General features: G+C 40.2%; 1 protein-coding gene across 1 annotated transcript in view; it reads left to right on the top strand.

The window, feature by feature from the left end:
- Nucleotides 1-21,567, top strand: part of FOXP1 (forkhead box P1) — a 1,246,052-nt gene that overhangs the window by 1,160,360 nt on the left and 64,125 nt on the right. Inside the window, 3 exon segments of the mRNA XM_029601088.1 lie at nt 10,853-11,054; nt 11,924-12,000; nt 13,727-13,828. Coding sequence (XP_029456948.1) covers nt 10,853-11,054; nt 11,924-12,000; nt 13,727-13,828 — 381 coding nt within the window.

Below are 21,567 nucleotides of genomic sequence, written 5' to 3'. Positions count from 1 at the left end.
ATATGGGCGCGTGGTGTGCAGTACCGACTCAGCTCTGCCAACTTGTGTGGGGAACCACTAGCGTGGTCTGCAACCAGCCTACCCCGGCTTGTGTAGAGCGTGCTGCTTGCGTGTCAAGACTAGTCCGGCTAGGTTGTGTAGGCTCGTAACGTCGGTTACCGACACCAAGTCTTCTTCAGAGCAAACTTATGGCCTTTCCAGAGTTTCTTCATATATGTGACCAGTGTTCCTTTCACTACATGTATCCAGATTGCATTCTTCATGTGTTCAAGTCTTCGTCTTTGATGTCCTCATCCCTGACCACTGGCCGCCCGGCGGCTCCGTCCTGCCCGGCCGGCCCACCTGTCTGCCCTGCGTGCTCCTGCTGCTCCGTGCGGCCGGTCCAAAAGGGCTTGGAGTAGTCGGAGGACCACTCATGAGACCAACATTGCGTTGTTTGGGTCTCTTTCTGCTGCGTACAGGTGTGGCTGTGGTTGAGGTCATCGCTCCCCATCTTCATTCCATGCTGGGGCACATCTCACCTGCCTCTGTGCTTGCCGGAGCTCCTCTGCGACTGTATCAGGGCCCAGGGGTACACGAAAACATCAGAGATGGAACCGCTACCCGCGTTTCCATAACAGCTAGTGTTGCAGTTGTGAGACAAATGCAGATTTGGACAAGTTTCTGGAGGAGAGAGGTTTAATTATTAGCCTGGTAGACTTGGGGGTTCACCACCTTTTTCTTGGAGTGTACAATAGGGGATGGATCTCCCCATTAGGATCTGCTGAGTACTTCCAAGAGACAGGATGTTAGGCTCGATGGACCATTGATCTGACCCAGCCTGGCATGTCTTATATTCTCAAACATCAACCTAGCATTATCATGAAATACTTGCAATGATTTACATAGTTTGCAGCAAGAATGGCAAGAGAATAAACAATATTGGAAGCACAAGGCAGCAATGATTTATTCTTCCATATGAGAAAAATGTTCACAGCCTGATTTCTTGTTAGTTAAACTATCCATTGTGTTTGTTTGATACTTACCTGTGCAGTCATCTTCAATAATTTGAATTGAAAGTTCTTCTGTTCTAGCATCGTCATCACTCGTGTTTTGTGAAAATGTTTTAATTTAGTGTTATCAAAAAATATGGAAACAAAGGTTAACCAACAAAAAATAGTATAAGGTGATATTATATTGGACAATACATTTCTTGACTAGCTTTAGGGAGATAACACTCCCTTCCTCATCATCAAACAAAAGGAACAAAAAATGACATTTGCTACAAAATACAGCTGAATCATAAAATGAATTCCAGCGATAGCAGGAAGGTGGAGGTGAGGATTCACATCAACTGAACTGCCCCCCTTCATGTCCTCCTTTCCCTTTGATGCTGCAATTGGAATTTTATTTATTTATTTAAAACAATTTCTATTCCACCTATAATGGATCCCCATGCTAGGCGTATTACAACAATATAAAATATATTTAAAACAAAATTAAACTTAAGCATAAAATGTTACTAATAAAAGCAAAATTTCCACTACAAGCAACATCACTACCTGGATTTTGTAATTCAGTAATATATTCCAGCATTGTTATTTTTTGCTTATTCTGTTCTGGTCTCTGGGAAGGGAGTGTCAGCTTCCCTTATTCTTATCAAGAAATGTATTAAGTTTAATAAAAGGTATCACCATATTTTTTTCTTTAACCTTCATTGCCATGCTTTAAAGTGGAGTAACATGGCAACCACATTACTTTATCAAAAGTATAAAATTATAAATACACTTTAAAAATATAAATGATAAACATATTTTGTAGAACATCTGGATAGCTAGGATTTATTTTTACAGCATGACACAATTGAGTCAAAATTTTTAGAAAGCAAATGATTGGATTTCTTCCCCCCTCCTCTCCCCATTAACATCTGGATTCTTTGATACCTTTTGATTCGAGCAGTGTAAGAATATTCCAAAGATAAGGATGTGCATGTGCTTTGGAGACCATGGAGGTCTGTTCAGATGTCTGCATCTATGATAAATAAGCACACCTTTCAAGTGTTGTGGAGTAAAATTATCTCATTCAGTTTCTTTTGTTGTATGGATTGCCTGGAATGCAAGTACTTCATAGTAAGGATGGTCTCATACAGTCTTTTTTCCTTTTTTGCTATGCACTGCATTTAATACTTAACTGCTGTAGCTCTGTCTTTCAGACATGGCCATGCATACTAGGAGTCAGAGGAGCTTAGTAAGGGTTATGAGATAGTTAAGCATCCACACGTTTTAAGCCTGCAAGACAAATTCCACTGTTAAGTGACTTCCATTGTGATCACACTATTTAATGCCAGTGTTAAGTAGCAGGCAGAATCTTAAGATTGTTAATGGCAGTAGTGCGCTGAGCCTTTAAACAGGTTGCGGTCATACTAGCGTCCCAGTCTTTGTGGGTATTCATATTAGCCAAGTCTGAACCTCTGAGTGAATGATGAATACCACCATCAAACAGAAAGTTAAGAAGTGAGACATCTATAGCCGTGGACAAGGTTGACGTTCCATTAATTTGCTCATTGAAACTGCAAAGGGTTGTCCAAGATGAAACACCCTCTGCTTGCAGTTCCAGCTTTTTGTTCTTTCTTTCCTCACAGTCTGCAGTCATGTTTAATTTGGAAACTGGGCTCCTTTGGCAAATTAGCAATTAGAACAATTTTGTGGGAATATGTATATATGTCATTAGTTTTCCTGCAAATTAATAGCAGGAGCAGAGGTCAGGTGGGAATTTTCCACTTGACTGCAGCTCTTCTGTGAGATTTGGCACTTTGTTTTGGAACGACCACAGCTGCTCAAAGCCACGGACATCCTCCAGGAACTGACTTTAAATTAGTTTACCTCACAGCCATTATTACGAATATTACCACCTCCCCTTCTTGAAATAAAATTACTGTTTCTTCAAAATATTCCAGTGGCATCTTGCACCACCGCACAGAGCTGGTGGGGTCATTTGAATGCAGCGTTTAATCATTAGATCACCTCTATAAGTATTTCCTAATTAGAGTCCTTACAATACAATTTTATCTTGTAATTAGCGGAGATTGGCTGCTTCCTTTGTAGCTTATTAGTGGCTGCCCAGCAGTGGGTGTGAATCAGTGTGTCATTTGTCAAAGCCTGTTAGGGTCCCTCTGCTTTTCTCCTTCTCCCCTCTTTCCCCTCCTCCCCCTCCTTTTTCCTCACTGCTTTTTTTTTTTTTTTTATGCAAGCGGCATTTCTCCCCATCACCCCCTACACATACATCCTGCCTCTTTTGTCTTGCCTTCGTTGCTACCTGGTTTTCAGAAGCCTTGAGACATTCAAATTCTTCTAGTGTAAATCCCTGACCTTTATGAATTGTTTTCACAGATTTATGATGGGAAAAGATTAAATGCGCAACAGGAAAAGCAGCAAAGCAAACTGCAAACCTTCTCCATAATACCTAATTGCAGCACACGCATGCTGCTAATATTAAATCTGGTCTTAAAATTATTAATTTGCTTAATGACTTTTGTTACTTGGGAACTAATTTAAAATTCAGTGGATTTCATTTTTATGTTGATAATGATACTGCTACGTTCTGATTGACATCAGTATTGCTGTTTGTATTCATAGCATACTCAAGCAAAGCATGTGTGTCTGGGACAAGTGGGAGGGCCAGGGTAATTTATTTATTTTATTTTTTTGGAAACATTACAAAGTCAAAGCCCAGAGTCCTGAATCGATTTAATAATCTGGTTTTTATTAATTCATTAGGACATACAGAGAGGAGGACCTTTTTTTTTTTTTCTAAAACCATCTATCTAGGTGTAAAGCACCTACAGACCTTGTAATCGATTTTCAAAGAGGACGTACATGTGAATGTTCCCTTTGAAAATTGCTCCTCCTACCACCCACCAGTACAAAGTACCTGCAGACTTTGTGACCTGCTTTTTTTTGGAGGGAGAGGGGGGGGATAACATTTCCCTGGAAAATAACATGTAGTTTTGAAAATATAACCTCCAGCAATATTTTTCTGATCCTGCCCAAAACAAATCCCCCCTTCAAAATACCTCTGCTCAATCCATCTAAAAGTTTGGTGCACCATGGAAATCCGAGTGTACTTTTAGCCAGGTTGAGTTAGAGCATGATGTATAAATTAAAACAGATTCCAGATAGTGTCTGCTAAATTGTAATTTGTGGCCACTATTCCTGCTTGAAAAATTCAAGAATTCATGTACCCATATTCCATTGGCTTTCGTAACCTTCTCATTCTGGATTTTTACTGTCTGGTAGCATTAAACTTGTTTTCTTTTCAAAGAAAGAGATCTTCCAGAAATAAGTACCTTCACAAAGACCTCTGCTTTATTTATTTTTACAGCTCTGTTGCTTCTCTTGTCCTGTGCTATGTCCATGCTTGTTAGGTGCAGAGGTCTTTTCACGTATTTCCCTCTGTTCACTAAATAATGCACCGTTTGATTTCTCTTTTTATGTGAGCTGACTGCTCTGTGTAAAATATCCTACTCAATGTAAAATGAGCTTTTCAATTAAAAGCTACATTCATTTCAGTCTTTTGTCATGGACTGATTTAAACTCGTTTGGGACAACTCCCCCATTGTATGGATTTTGGCTTGTACAAAATATACCCTGCTTAAACCATCTGGCTCCCCAAGTTGTCAGGATAGGCTAGCCCAGTCCTGGTTTTACTCTATAGCAGGTGCATCATTAGCTCTGGGCACACTGTGCTAATGTCCCAAGTCTCAGCGGCCAGTATTAAAAAAATAAATAAAAATAATAATAATAATAATTTTCATCTTACTCATCAAGCACTGCACAGTTCATAAAGGCATCTCCCCAACCTCAACCTTGGCCAGTCCCTGCAAACCATGCTACTGCGATTCCTCCTCCTTCTAGGGGCCTCTTCCTTCCTGTAGGCTGCGCAGTGGAAATACAAGCTGTTTGAACTGCAGGGGCTCTTGCATCTACGGAGCTCTATGTGGTTCAAACATCAGCTGCCTTGCAGGCACTTCAAAGTAGATTACATTCAGATAATGTAGGTATTTCCCTGTCCCTGGAGGGTTTATAATCTAATGATAGTTTTACTGCATGGTTGAAACTGGCCGGGAAGGGGTTTAATTGCACAGATGGTCCTTTCGACTTTTTCTTATTGTGTCTTTCATAGCCAATTTAAATGCAGGAGGCCATGCTGTGGGGGTGGTGATGTGTAGAAATGTCACTTTGGCTTGCTTCCTTTCATACTCAGCTTGTTCCCCTATCATTTCATCAAATACTTCTGTCTAGAGATACCAATACTGCTCTAGGATGGGAATAGTCGAATGATATCCTGGTTTCTGGAAGGACTCTGTTCTTGTGTGCTGGGTCCATGTCTGTTTGTTCTGTGCTGGGACTGCACTGCAAGGGACGAACCACCCCCAGCACAAGAAGAGGCCTAACAAATAGCAATCCTGGGGACTCTTTGAGGAACAATCTGTGGAGCAAAAGACTGAAAGCTGAGCTATATGGGCCTTGAAATACTACTCTGTGTGGCCCCAGGCCTCCTTTTCCAAACTGGACCTGCATGGAGAAGGAAGAGAGGGTCAAGATAAGCCTGTATTTCAGTTACTCACATCTTCATTTTAATTATCAAAATCGTGGCGAGGGGGTTGGGAGGAAAGACCTATGGGCTGTGCCCCTGCCCTATGGAATACATTAACCTGTAGCCTTGCTTTTCCTAGAGAGCTTAGAACCATAGATCCATGCTTGCACTGGGGTAGAACCAGAATCGATGTATAATGAAAAAATTGCTAGCTCAGCATTTCCTATCCTGATCTTGGAGCTTAACTGAATTGATTTGGTTTTCAGGATATCAATAACGAATATGCATGAGTATATTTGCATACACTGGATCTGCAATCTATGAGACATATCCCATGCATATTCATTGTGTTTATCGTAAACCAGGCTTGTTAAATAAATTTCAAGGTTTTGGATGGGAAACACTGTTGTAGATTATTTGGAAAACACTTTTTAGCTTTGAAAATTGTTTTAAAATGTGTTTCCATTTTTTCAAGGGTTACTATATAGAAACAGTGGAAACTGTTCCTTAATATTATAGCCATTGTAGAAACTTGTAAGAAAAAATAGTTATCAAGCTATTGAATCATACTGTTTTTCAGTCCGTCATCTTACACCCTTGCTGTTCTAACTAGACCCAAAGTGCTACATATATCATGAGTAAGGAAGCCTGTTGCACAGCTCCTGGACTTATTGTAGGACATAGAGGGAGCACTTTCAACCAGTCAGCAACTATGGAAGGCAGAACAGACAACTGAGAGCTTTTCTGTTGGTTGAATATTATCCCCTATTTTTGTCAAAATTTGTTACTAGGAAAAGAGAAATGCAGCAAAACTCAAAAGACTGCAACATTTTGCCAAAACTCAAACTCCCAAAGGTATAATGATTTCTATAATTGGTCCAAAATAAACCATCCCCTAAATTTCTCCCATTCCTGCTCAGAGCAGGAAATATGAAAGACTTCCATTTTCTCTACCATCTCTTGGCAGCTGAGCAGTTTTCAGCCTTGCATTTTATGACAGTTGCTCTTATGCTGTATGCTTAGGAGTTTCATCAGCATGAATACATTAGAAATTAAACAAGCTGACATGGTTGCAATGATTACAGAGTTTCTTGCAGTGCAATTAATAGCATCATCACAGATGCATAGATCTCTATTCTGTAGGTGGGAGTACAAATAAAGCAGGTGTCCTTGTTGTCAGTTGCACTTAACAATAAAGTAGATAAAGTACCATGTTCAGCCTAAAGCTGGATCCATTGTGCCGCTTCTAACAATGCCAAGATCAGCTTCATTTTAAGCCATAACACCTGATAGTTCTCACTCTCTGGTGAGAGTTTGAAGACAGTCAAAAGAATAAATGTGCAAAATAAATAGAATTAGTAGTGAGATTATTATTCTTCAAATCTAGAGCAAGAAAAACACAGCCTGCAGAAACCTTGTGGTTAAAATAAATACCAGTACTCATGCTGGGGCCGGATAGCTGCCGCTGTAGACTTGGGTTTTGATTCCCAGCTCAGGTCCTCTGCTTCCTAACCCCAGGGCAGCAGGGCCTGGGGATGCTGCAGAAGTAGCATTCACAAGATCCTTGGCATGAAGAGGGAGCCTCGGCAATTGCTCAATGATGACACCCAGTGACAGAATTTTTGGCCTATGATTGAAGGGGTTCCAGAGGGAGCTCATGTGACTGACCTCCAACTGAGGATTGTAGTTGCAATGATTGGGCTGACTTAGATGTGGCGGTAAGATATAACATAAGGGTAGGAGAAGCCAGGATATTTGCAAATGAAGGCTCCATGGTGCTGTACCCAAATAATCATCTGGTTCTTATTGAGTTGGAAGCCTATGAAAAAGCAGGAAAAAAACGCCCAAACATAGACTGTAATTTTCATACCGGCACATAGGCACACGTGCGTGTGTTTGCTGGCTCACGTCCAGAGACGTGTCTATTTTATAACATATGCATGTTATAAAATAGCCTGGACGTGCATACATATGTGTGCAATTTTAAATGGATGCAAGCATGTGCGCACAAATGCTGCTTCTACCACATAAGTGGGGAGACTGTCAAACCCACGCACGCTGACATAATTGTCCATTTTCCCAGTTCGCCCAGGTAAGGGTTGGGACTTCCTAGTTTAATAGCTTCCCTTCTATCCTGTTAGCTTCAAACCTTCAAACCCTGCTGACATGCCTACATTTTTTTTTTAATTTTATTACTTATATGCCATCCATAGCAGAAGTAAATTTACATGGTAGGGTAAATTTACTTCTGCTATGGATGGCATGTAAGTAATAAATTGTGAAATCCAGGAACGCCCATTCCCTGCCCAGACTATGCCCCACCCCTTTTTCTAAACTTTATTTGTACACGTATGGGGAGATATACACATACTCAGGTGGCTTTTAAAATCCGCTTGGCTCGCGCCGGCCCAACTTGTGCGTATGTCTCCCGGTTTTGGTGCTCGCAGGGCTTTTAAAGATCACCTTTAATATTGTGTATATTTTTTGGCTTACTGTGTGCGCTATACACGTTTAACCTGGTCCGATGGATTTTGTTTGCCTTTGCTAAGAAGTCTGATACTATTGAGAATTATGAATTCCTTATTCTCAGAGAGGCACAGAGTTTTATTATCATTCCAGTGACATTCTGTCGACTATTAATATGGGGCAAAGGCAATTGCAGTGTTTCAAGCAGAAAAAGGAAGTCTACAGGTATAAACAAGCATTTATTGGAACTAAGATGTATGGTGCGAGCCTATAAATGATGTTCATTATTTGCATGCTTGTACTTGTTCCATATCCATGTAGCATTGTGTAAAGCTGTTATAAGTTTTGAAACTCAGGGTCCTTTACTCATCCATTTTTGCACCACATCTCCCTCCTAGTCTTCCTGACCTATACATGATTTTTTGGGGTCCACAGTTGTAAATGTTTTAGTGAAGAGGTTCTCAACCTAGTCCTCAAGATCTACCAAACAATCTTGATTTTCTGGTTAACCAGCATGAACATGCAAAAGAAATACTTGCATACAGTGAAGGCAGTGCATGCAACTACATCTCATGTACATTTATTGTGGCTATCCTGAAAACAAGACTGACCAGGTGTTCCCCAAGGATAAAGTTGAAAACCATCGATTTAATGAACAGTCTACTGGTTTGGACTCATAAATTCTGCTATATGACCTACTGAGTTTATGTGTAATCCTCATCATTTGTAAGGCTTGAAATAGAGTATATATTGTAAAGTGGTATGTTTGGTAGCACTATAAAAGTAAGTAAGTATTAGAGCAAAGAGTTGTAAGCCTGGAGCCTTAATTTATTTACCCTATCTAGCCTTTATTCTGTGATCCTCACCAAATCAATTAAAGGTGAATTTTAAAAGAGATGTGTGCACAAGAATTGGCAGATGAGCATGCATATAACACATACGTATGGCCATCTTATTTTATAAACCTCGCACATATGTCCTCACGGACTGGAGCATGAATAAATTGGCATGCTTACAAAAAGGCAGGGGCATTCCGGGGTTATTTTATAACCAGTATAAGTGACGTGTACGGCTGTTACATGTGCCCATTTACTTCTGCTATTTATCAGGTATAAGTCAGAATAATACGCTGAATAGACATAAGAACATAAGAAGTTGCCATGCTGGGTCAGACCAATGGTCCAACAAGCCCAGCATCCTGTTTCCAACAGTGGCCAATCCAGGTTACAAGTACCCAAACATTACTGACTGGGTGAAGGGTCGAGGTAAACGAGGTTGCAGGCTGAATAACCAGGGATAAGACTAGAGATAAGACTGGGCAAACTGGTGAAACTGGTAATTTGCCACATATATGCAAGTTACAAAATGTGCTGACTTGCACATGTAAAAGCTGACATGCTTAGGAAAATACGCAATTATCTTGTGTAAGTGCTTAAAATTAGGCGCACACATACATGCAACGAGACATTTTGTGTAATGTGCACGCACTTGCATGAACGATACAAAATACTAGTGTACTCACGCACCCATAGGCATGTATATGGGTGCATGTATGCACTCGTTTTAAAGTTATCCTCTTTAGTTTTATGGGTATACGACTCCATTTTCCAAAGATTTAAAATTGGTCTGGTTTTCAGAGTAGCCAAACAGCCCAAATGAAATGGTTTCTCTGACCGGTTGTATGCCAGTATATTTGACGGATACCCTTTGTGGATGTCCTGGAAATCGGTCCACTTGGAGGCCCTTGAGGAGCAAAACTTTATCTACACCTGCTCTGTGTACTCAGTGTTGGGTTGTAAGCTGTCTGAGGCAGAGAGATAATCTTGTGTGTGGCACTGTGTATACTGGTGCTAGGAAAAATGGTCAGCTAAGTAGTTCAAGGACATTGGCAAAGTGGTATGAAGCCTTTTACTGCTGGGTCAGTGGTTCAAATCCTGCTAAAGTTGTTAGTGACCAAAAGTTATACCATCTGAAAATTGTTTTGATGGCCTTTCTGAGCAGAGTAATGTGATCTCAGTAGTCCACACCATTAATGACCACTCTCACAGCTGGCACTGATTGATACCTTCCTTGGCGGCCTCAACAGAACAATGAAAAGGTGGCAGAACTGAAGAGACAGAAGGGAAGAGAGAAAATGAACCTGTCACCCTAGACATGGTTCCAGTAGAGCAGAGTTGAGGTGCATTGGTAGTTTAGTGTGAGGAAGCTTGCACTACCACTGTTCAAACTGGCCATGTTGTATGAATAAATAGAGAGAGGTCATCACTTTCTAGTGGTGTGGCCATCTCACCTTTCACAAGCACTGAATTCACTAAAAAAAAATTGCCCCTTTCCATCCAAAATTAATAATTTTATCCTCTCCCTCCACTAAGCCAGCTCAGATTTCTTTTGTTAAAAACTGCTTACACGAAACAGTTGGGGATAACTTATTTTTTCTTTTTTAATTTAAAAAAATAAAGGTTACCTAAAATGCAGAAGAAAACTCTATATTGAAAATAATGTGGTAGGGTGACTTTAGTTCATTTTCCGTTTTTAAAGACTAAAATGGAACAGCAGGGATATACTTTTACATTCATAAGTAAAATAAAAAAAAGGACCGTTTTCATGAAACTAATTTTTCCATATTAATGAGTTTGCATTCTGTAGTTAATGCTGAAGTGTGTTTGTACACCAGTTCTGGTAGGTTAATGTCATTCTTGTGGTTAATTGACCTCTCTTACATTATGTCTTTTATGTTGTCTTCCAAGTTTCTCATCAGCACTGCCATCTCTAGTTTCAAAAAGTAATATATTTAATTTTTGCCTTCAAATAGCTGAACCTGGTATCAAGCGTCACACTTTCAAAGACTGCATCTGAGGTTTCCCCACAGAGTTTACCTCATACGCCGACTACCCCGACTACCCCCATCACTCCTGTCACCCATGGGCCTTCAGTCATCACTACCACCAGCATTCACAATGTGGGCCCCATCAGGAGGCGGTACTCCGATAAGTACAACGTGCCCATTTCCTCAGGTAGGCAGCCGTTGGCAGAGAGAGAGGCTGAAATAAATTGAGCCCCCTCCCATAATCCAGGTATATTCACGAGGGGTGTGGTTTATTGTATCACCACCAGAAATCCATGGCAGTATGAACCCAAAGAATCATATAGTATGATTGGTGACATTGCTGGGCATTTCATGATTTCCTGGTTTCTTATTTATCAGAGCTGGGAGCGTGATACAATAAATTCTGCCTGTAAGGAAATACCCAGATTATGGGCAGCATTAGTGATTGGAGATTGTAAGGTTTTTTTTACCCTCTTCAACACATTTTTTGTGTGTGTATGTGTAAGTGGAGATGGGGAAGAGAGGGGGAGCTATCAGAATTAATTTTTTTCTCATTGATGTGTTCAGATAGTTTAGAGTTTAATTGTGTCAAATAAAGATAACATTTTTGACATATATATGAAAGATATAAAAAGTTAAATATGCCAGTGTCTACATTTTACATTATCATTTTCTAGTGTGTGTGTGTGTGTGTATGTATATATATATATATATATATATATATATATATATATGTCTATAAACAGAATTCTTTGTATAATATTTACTTATATTGAATCTTTACATCTTCTACAGTGATAACATGCCTAAAAAGATCCATTATTTTCTTGATGTGTTATGTTGATTATTGTATTTTATGTAAATTGCTTCGGGTCAAACTTTTGTTTGCAAAAGGCAGTATATAAGTATAATATAACATATATATATTTTCTAGACACCCTAATCGTGGGCTATGCCAGTAACACACTGCATTTTCTGCCATGCATGTCCTCAGCTTTCTGGGGGTACTGTTATTTGAAAACAGAATGGAGTTAAAATAAACATCTTGTTTAACAGATATTGCACAGAATCAAGAATTTTACAAGAATGCAGAAGTTAGACCACCCTTTACCTATGCTTCCTTAATTAGGCAGGTGAGTACCTTCTAAAATAAGACAGTAGCTTGGTAGCATTTCTTAAATGCTTAACGCGTTACGTTCTGTATATTAGCTCAGACTTGTGCAAGAAGCATTTCTGTACATAGATTTGCACTATATAAATAGTATTTGTGTTTATAATAGATGTTTGAAATCAGTTCTTAAGCAAACTCAAACCTTTGCAGTGAGAGTTTTTAAAGTAGCAATATATAATATAATTGCTTTTGATTAAGCATTACAATGCGATGCGATTATTGGGAAATTCATTTCACACAACAGTGAAATTGGGCCTGTTTAAAGATGGCAAGTCAATTATCACAAGCTACAGTAATCTCTGATCCCTGGAATTAATCTGAGCTCTAAATAATTACTGAGCTTTAATCAGCTAGTGAAATGTTTTGCATTGCTCTTTGATTCAGTTTTATGAATGACTAATAAATTAATATTTCTGTGAGGAAACAGAAATAAAAACCCAAAACAATTAGGTAATTCCATTTTGAATGTTTGCCACTGAACTGTTTCAAGAAAAGCATTAATACTTGATCGTGTTGTTTTGGAAGTCTTCCTTTTTATTTTCTTAGAAATTTGCACTTGTTCTTTTAGTTGTAAATACTGTTAAAGTTGGACTGGCTTTAGAAAAATGTCATGGGGTTTGGGGGCTTGTGTGTTCTTGAATACTTCACCAGAAACCAGAGATGGGCTTAAAGTTGTTTGATTGTAATTATAAACCCTGCCCTACAAACTGGAGATTTGCCCATAGATGGGCTTTACTGCATTTGGAGCAGGGTTACAAGTCAGTAGGGGAGGGGCATATTTGCATGCAACATATATGGGTTATTTTAACCCATATACGTTTCACTGGTTTTCAAAGAGAAATGAGTTGCGTCTTTTCAGTTAGAAAACGAGCAGGTACAAAGTACGCGCACTAAAAGATCCACATATTTTGCACCCGCTGATTGTATGGATATCTGAGTGGAGGGAGGGAGCAAAATAACGTATACTTTTTGGAAGTCCCATGTACAGGCAGTATTTATTTTTCCCCCGACCTACACATTGCCACAATAATGCCTCTCTTTAAATGCAGCTAAACGTTAGGTGCATCATGGAAACCTGGTGGCAATTTTAGTCACATTTTGAGTAGAACAATTTTTCAGTTGGGCCATTGTAACAATGGCCCAACTGAAAAATTGTTCTACTCAAAATCTACTCAAAATCTAGGTAACCTAGATAAATACCTTTTTGAAAATTGCCTTCCCCATCAAAATTCACAATTTTTCAGCCCATCTCTGCTTGAAACTACAAAAAAAAAAAAAACCCCACCCAAAATGTCAAAATAATGAAATACATGCTCCTTGATCTGAAAAAGCCTCCCTCTTAATCCTTACGTGATATTTGACCCACATGAGTTTAAGTGAAATTGATAAAGGTTAAAGTTCACAGAATTAACAGCTTTTCATTCTCGGAAGGAGACTTCTCTATATGTTGAACCACAAATATTGATCATTTCTTAACTTTTCTCCCCCTTAAAATTGTCGTTACAACTATGTATTTTACTGGGAGATTAATAGATTATCCTCTTTTCTCCTCCAAATCCCTGTTAAAACTTTTCAGCTGTTGGTACATTGTAGTTTATGGGGAGTGTTGGAAACCTAACTTTACTACAAGTCTAACAATAGGGTATGGATTTTTATTCTCAATTCTTACATCATTATTTGCTTTTTAGGCTATTCTTGAATCTCCCGAAAAGCAACTAACACTAAATGAAATTTATAATTGGTTCACGCGGATGTTTGCCTACTTTAGACGCAATGCGGCAACATGGAAGGTAGGACTTTTTTTTTATCATTCTACCTGTTTGTTATGGTAAAGGTACATACAACCTACACCAGTAGTTCTCTAAAAGTGTGTTTTATTTACCATTATAGCCTTTTATTTTGGCAGGAAGAAAATGCCTTGTGTCTTTGGAACCCCAGTCTGAAACCCTGTTACTGACTTTGTACTTTGTGCTTATGTCCTCCCCATCCATTTGCAGCTGCTTCTAGATTGCAGCTGGAATATGCACAATAAAGCAGTGGTTTTCTTCCAGTTTGTGTCAGGTCAGCAACCTGGAAACTTTTTTAAACTTGCATCCTTTCCCATTAGGAAAAAGTGGAAAGTGGAGGCTGCCTCTGGCCCCAACACAGTTTTGTTTTGTCTTGTTTTTTAAGAAAATTACCACTGAAAACAGAATATTATGTTCATACAGGATGTGTACTTTTTTCTTTTTAGTCACACACAGTTTTCATTCTTTTAGCTCTTTTACCTCAGCCATCATTTCCAAGGACTTTTAGTTGACTTGTTCCTCAGCCATTTGATAACTGGTTTAAAATAAAAAGCAAACTTTTGTAAATTTCAACTGATTCATTATGACAAACTCTATAAGTTTGCTGGACAAGGTAATAAGCAAAGAAAAAATGAATTCTTAAATCAATAAAAATATATATGGGGTAGATTTTAAAAGGTACGCGCGCTTCCCGGCGCGCACACATGGATGCACCGATTTTATAACATGCACGCGTCTGCACATGCTGGCGCACATGTTATAAAATCCCATGGCCGAGCGCACATGTACGCTGGATTTTATAATCCACACACACCTGGGCAGATAGCACACAGTTATGCACAGCGACGCAATTGGGCCTTCCCCTGCTCCCTCCCTCCCTCCCTCTTCCCCCTCTCCTCCCCACCCCCTAAACCCTTTGATGGAACTTACGTTTTTTTTTGTTTTCTTACTTACTGCTCCGTTTGAGCAGAAGCAACTTGCAAGCGCCGGCCGGCTGCACTTCCCCGGGACAGCGGCTAATGACCGCTGTCCCTGCCAGCCCCCGCCCAGACCATGCCCCCCTTGCCCGCCCCCTTTTCAGGCCCTGGCAATTACGCGCATATTGTCATTTACACGCATGGCTGGGCCCTTTTGAAAATGCGCGCAGTGCGCGACCACGCACATAAATTTGCACGTGTGGCTGATTTAAAATTTGGCCATAAGCTAATAATCTTGCACTGTTGATTTTTTTTTCTTTGTTTTTTTTCCTCCAATTCATTGGGGGAGTTTTTCCATAGGGAAGGTACTTTTTGTACCCGTGGGTTTCCAAGCTAATTTTCAAAGTGAAAATCACACCCATAGTTTCTCTTTGAAAATTCTCTTCTGCTAGGGAATTTGTACTGGGCTTTAGCAGTGAGCAAGGGTGTACACAAGAAAGAAAATACACCTGGGAATCTGAAAAATGAAATGGCCGCGTGGACGTTCCCACCCCCACCTCCCCAGAGCATCCCTTTGTCCCATGGCTAAATCTCACTGCCTTACGGAACCTGGCATCTAGATTTTAGCAGCTGAGGAGATGGCATTTTCAGCCCCTGGAATCGACCTGACTAACTCCTTAGTTACCCAGGTAAATCCCTTTGAAAATTGTTCTCCCTGTACCCAGAGCCACTTATGACATCAGCCAAAGATTCCTTGAATTCACTTGCTTATTTTTTTTCCATTTACTTTCTTCCGTGCCCTTCTTCCAAGCTCATATTGCGGCATCCTATGATCTCCTAAGAAGGAATTCATTTTTTGTCAAATCAGTTTACCATAAGATTAAAACCTTTTAGTAGGTTTGAGTCACATTTATACTAAGCTGTAGGAAACTAAGAACCATGAACCTTTGGAACAGTTACACAGTGAGTAGGAGCTTGGCAAGATTGTAGATTAATGGGCGTTTTTCAGATGTCCACTCTGCTTGAATTAGAACCACAAATTGATATCGTAAATAGTTACATTTTCAAAACCCAGCACACGAAAATCCCAGGAGATATGCGCTTTGCCATGCGTTTTTAACAAAATCCCCCCTCTTGCGCGTGCGAGTCAGCACCCACGCATTGATATAAAATCGGTACGTTCATGTGCACGTGCCAGAAACCGCACACACATGGACACCCGCACGCCAGTGAGTGGGGAAAATTTAGCTGGATGTTCAGTGGAATGTAGCCGGGTTAATGTTCTGTTGAATATACTTTGGTAAAGTTACCTAGGAAACTCTAGGACAACTATTTTTACCGACCAGACTCACCCGACTAACTTGAGTCAAATCACGCTGAATATCAGCACTCACTGGCTAAAGTTTATCCCCACTCCTTGACTGACCCAGCTTCTCTGCTTTTTTTTTGGGCTTGATTTTGTGCACTTAATAAGCTACCCAGACAAACTTTATCCGTGGGGTTGGAATTTTATCAGTTACCCAGGCAAATCCTTTGAATATCAACCTTAGTATGTTCATCTGACCTCCCTCCACTAAACCTATTCTTCCTCATAAATTTTGAATTGTTTTTCCAGTCTCATTCAAATTTCTGGCACAGATGGAAGACCTACTGACCACATTCACACTTCTTCTGTGTATTTCACCCCAGAAGGGTTTCTTTTTTTTGTGTGTGTGTCCAGTAGGAAAATAGTCCAGTTCAGGTCAGTTGAAATCTCAGGAAAGTCAGGATACATTGATGTCAAGCATTTTGAAAGCTGCCCTACCATAGGTCGACAAGAAGTACTTTGAAAGCTGCCCTGCCATTGGGTCAGTGCTTGTGGTAGACAAAGGAAACCAGGTATCATGAAATGTTCACACATCTCATTGTTGTAATTTTGGATCATTTTAAGAATAAAATTATTCCCAGCAGCTCCTGTACTATGGTGTAGTAAAGCAATCTCTCACATTCAGTGAGAATTTTACATTTTCAGAAAATATTAGGGCACCACTGCTTTAAGATTTCAGAGTTAAATATACTTCAAATTAAAACTAAATGGCATACTCCATATATTTATGCTTATCTGATGGATACACAGCAAGGCTTTTCAGGCTTACCTTGTTTTTAAAAATGAATGTAAATGTTTAGCCCATATCTACATTTTCCTGTTCTTTTGGTCTCATAGCTTATCCAGAATCTAAGTTTTTGGAACAAGCTTGGACAGGAAGCATCATGGATATATAGCTTAAAAAAAAACAGTGTTCCCATTTGTAACTGATGGTTTTATGTATGAGTCAGTGCTTTGAGGAGCTAACAGAGTCCCCAGGGTCTGGCAAGGGCACCTCTTGCTATGAGGCACTGGAAGTATGCCACCAGAGGACAAAAAAGGGAAATTAGGAAAAAGAAAATGTATATCTTTTCTAAGTCCATCCCGGCAGCACTGGAGCACTGTGAAGAAAAAGATTCAAATGTTTCCTTTAAGCTGTGCAATTCTGATTAATGTGTTTGTACAAAACTGTTCATTCACAAAGGCAAATAGGTATTGTTGGGTTTTGGGTTTTGTTTTTTTTTGTGATTTCTTGGAACACCTTGCGGCACAATAAATAAATAAATAAAATAAACAGTCACAACTGGTTCTGACAGGTCAGAGGCAGTAGCTGTTTATGTTTTGGGTATGTGAATGGACTTGGAATGTACCCGGAAGGGTGTTGGTGGTGGCTGTAGGGTGTGGCTTTAATGTGACTTACAAGTTCTTAGTTGAAAAGGGGGGGTAGTTTCTCCTCAGCAGAGAATGTTGGCAGGAAGCTGCTCTTTCCCTGCCTGCTGGTATTCTTCCTGCCTTCCAGGCCTGCTTCTAATTGCTGCCTGTGAAATATGAAGAAGAGAAAGGGCCAAAGCCTCCTAACTGTTCCACAAACAATTTAGCTTGCACCCTTCCCCCACCCTCTTATGAACTGAAATTTATTAAACAATAAGCCCTTCAAGCAGGCTTTATATATCAGTTGAGACTTGCTATTTCTACCCGTGAACGTGCGTAATACCCTACTCTGATCAGATGGGCTCTATTTGTTCATCCCTAAGGAATCATTGGCCAGTTTTATCTCCCCGTGTGACTTTTATCACACGCCTCCACCACACCCCCACCCCCCCCCCCCCCCCACCAGCTTGCATTCCATAGGGTATGCAATTTTAGAAATGTTCTTACCTCTTCAGATTTCCAGGTCCCTGCAACATCTGCGCCTGTTAGTTTAGGACATAGACCCTGTGGTTCTTGTCAGGCTTGTCCCATCCATGACTATTCCTGAATTTGTTCATCTTACATCGGACTGTAATTCTTCCAGTATAGTTAAAGTCACAGTGTACCCCTGTAAAGAACTATATGTGGGTTAGACAAGCTACAAAATGAAAACCTGTATTTATGAACATTGCAGCTATATCAGCCATTCACGGAATAATGCCCCTTTTAGTTTTGCACTGGCAACAAGCCCAGCATGCCATTTCGGATTTACCTTTTGCCGTCATTGAGCAGGTCTCTTGGTTGTGCAAGAGGTGGCAATCTTAATCTACTGCTTCAGCGGAAACAGCGGTGGATATTTAAATGACAGTCATTGCCCCCCCCCCCCGTGATTTAAACAGTGATATTGATTGGTCGTTTTTTCTTTAATTTTTGTTTACTGATTATGTTTAATTTTCTGGTGCTTTTCAAATTGTACTGCCTGTTTCTTGTCACGTCAGATCGACAGCTTTTAATCGTGATTTTTTTTTTTTTTTTTTGACGCCTTCAGTCAGCATTAGATGGTGACTTGGGGCAGTTTAGTTATGTCAAAGCATATATGATACTGTTTAGATTTAACCACATTGATTCTATTTGAAGTTTTAGTTCATGCGCTTTGATCTGTACTGCCTCTCATTCCCTATGAAACACTGATTGACAACTCTTGATCATGTGATCCTTTGGCATTTTTAGTTAGCATTTATAAGGAGATTAGAAGCAGTATGTTTTGTTAAGACATGTATGATGATTAAATTTGCTAACATTGATTTTGTTTCTGTTTGTGTCCTTTAAGTTGTACCACCTGTCACTTGTCATGTCACCCTGATTGACAGTTTTTGATCATGTGATCCTTTGGCGCCTTTAGTCAGCCTTTAAATGGAGACTAAGAGCAATGGGCTATCTGATGTTAAAGCATGTATGATGCTGTGTAAATTTGCTAACAGTGATCCTATCTGAAGTTTATTCATTGGGTATATATTGTATTATATTTCTGATTTTTCTCGCCATTATCTAGGTGACTTGGTATTGGATGGATTTTTAATTCTTTTTATTGTTTGTATTTGTTAGACCTGTCCCTCCCGATGCAGCCTAGCTACAAAACGTGGCTTTTGGTGGGGGATATATGATCTCATCATATTTGGTTGGACTTGATGATTTTTCATTAAACAAATAAAGACATTTTTCTTTTGATAAACTTTAAGTGACTTTATTGTGATTTATATCAAGATATAACAAGATTAGTGTTCCATCTATTTGGAGTTTTCCCTCAGTCTATTTAACTGTGCGATAAACAATAATACGCCATAAACAGATTTTGAATTCATATTGGAAAATTCTCCTCTGTAACACATACTGGTAAATTTTCACTACTCCACCTAATGAACAAAGCAGATGTGTACTGTTCAACCTGTGCAAACCTACCCAAAGGTTATACACAAACTACCTGCATTTTGTGCATTTTGTGTTCTGATTATTAGGAGAATGTGCAGATAAAAAGCACGTACATACCTTTCCAGGCCTCTCAAATGGGAGTGTAAAATACATGTGATGTTTTTCCATGCATGCATTCTTTGAAACTTCAACATATCTGCCTAGTTTTCTACCCCAACCAGGCTACACCCCTCCTGTGCCCCCCTCCCCACCCCCCAGGGAAACTTGCCTTTCTACTGCTAACAGAACGTGCTGTGCGAAAAAAAAACTTCTACTTTTCATCATTGAGAATTCACTTAAGCTAATTCATCCGTTTTACCAGCATGATGGGTACAGAAATGTAAATAACTGTCAAGAAGAACATAAGTTCAGTGGTGCTGATAATACGGAGTCAGAGCAAAAGAGACCAGTGGGGTTGGGCAGTTAAGTTGCAGCTGCCCTGGAAGAATCTTGAACTTTCAGATAGTACAGTGAAGACCTCAGTGCGAAACAGAAATTTATACTGAAAGAACCACTTTGTGTTCTGTTTTTCCTGTCAAGAGAACATCACCACTGCTTCAATGTGTTACAGCACTCAGTGTAATGCTCACAGGAGTGTCCAAATTAGTCTCTCCCTATTTTTACATCTTGGGGCTGACATTTAAAAAAGGCAGGGCCCCAAGGGGGGGGGGGGGGGAGAGAAGAGAGAGACACTTTATAAGGCTTTCATATTAGTCAACTATTTATCTCACCTACAGGACGATACAGAAAGAAGCGCGGGAGAGTGCCCGCTCTCCCGATGCACGCACAGGCCATTCTTCTGGGCACGTGATTTAGTAAAAAAAAATATTCAAATGAGGGCCCGCGGTAAAAGGAGGTGCTAGGGACACTAGTGCGTCCCTAGCGCCTCCTTTTTGACAGAAGCGGCGGCTGTCAGCGGGTTTGACAGCTGACGCTCAATTTTTCCGGCATCGGTTCTCGAGCCCGCTGACAGCCACAGGTTCGGAAAACGGATGCCGGCATAATTGAGCGGCTGTCTTCCAGGCCGCAGGCACATTTAAAAATTTTTTTTTTTTACTTTTTAATTTTTTTTTTTTTAATTTTTGGGGCCTCCGACTTAATATTGCTATGATATTAAGTCGGAGGGTGTACAGAAAAGCAGTTTTTCTGCTTTTCTGTACACTTCCCCGGTGCCGTCCGAAATTAGCGCTGCACATTTTGCTTTCTATATCCCCAGTGCCGGTCAAAATTAGCGCTGCACATTCTGCTTTCTGTATTGCGTGGGAATTAGTTTCAGGGGAGTTGGCCATGCGTTTTTGATGCACTTACTGTATAAGGGGTAAAGCTAGTGCGTCAAAAACGCACGTCCAAACCCGGGCTAACACTGCTCTCCACCGGAGCGCACTTTACTGTATAGGCCCGTATAGGAGGGCCAGCTAGTAACTCGAGGTGAGGTTTTGGTGGTGGTCTGGGGTTTTGGGGCCAGTTTTACATGTAGAGTGAGATGTACGAACAACACAGTAGACCTCAGTGAAGATTTGACGTGATTTGGAGTGAGGAAAGTCACACAAAGTTGAGATTTCTACAATGTTTTCTCGCCCTTGCTTGATGGACTCTCTACCAGAGTACTATCAAGCTAGGGCGAGAGTACATTGTAGAAATCTCATCTTAGTCTGACTTTCCTCACTCCAAATCATGTCAAATATTCACCGAGGTCTACTGTGCTGTTCGTACGTCTCACTCTGCAGGTAAAACTGGCCCCAAAACCCTAGACCACCACCAAAACCTCACAGCGAGTTATTAGCTGGCCCTCCTATAGCAGTAGTTGACTACTATGTGTGCCACCCCAGAGTCAGTCTGTCTGTGTGTCTGTCTCTCTCTCTCTCTCCCCCCCCCCCCCCCCCATTCTCACATGCCCAAAACGGAATTGCAATATTTGTCGTGAACTGCTTTTCAGGCATATTGCATAGTTATTTCCGGCGTTAAAAGCATGCAATAACGTCCCTCATTTTCATTGATCCCGCCCAATCCCACCCCTTTGAATGCATTTGAAAAATTTGCATTCATGCCTTGCGTTGCGATAAATTTCGCGGGCATTAATGCCATAACGCATTTTCATGAAT

This window comes from Rhinatrema bivittatum, chromosome 4, assembly GCF_901001135.1.
Source record: "Rhinatrema bivittatum chromosome 4, aRhiBiv1.1, whole genome shotgun sequence".
NCBI lineage: Eukaryota > Metazoa > Chordata > Amphibia > Gymnophiona > Rhinatrematidae > Rhinatrema > Rhinatrema bivittatum.
The sequence above is the reverse complement of the archived record's forward strand: the minus strand, read 5'-3'. Positions and strand labels throughout refer to the sequence as shown.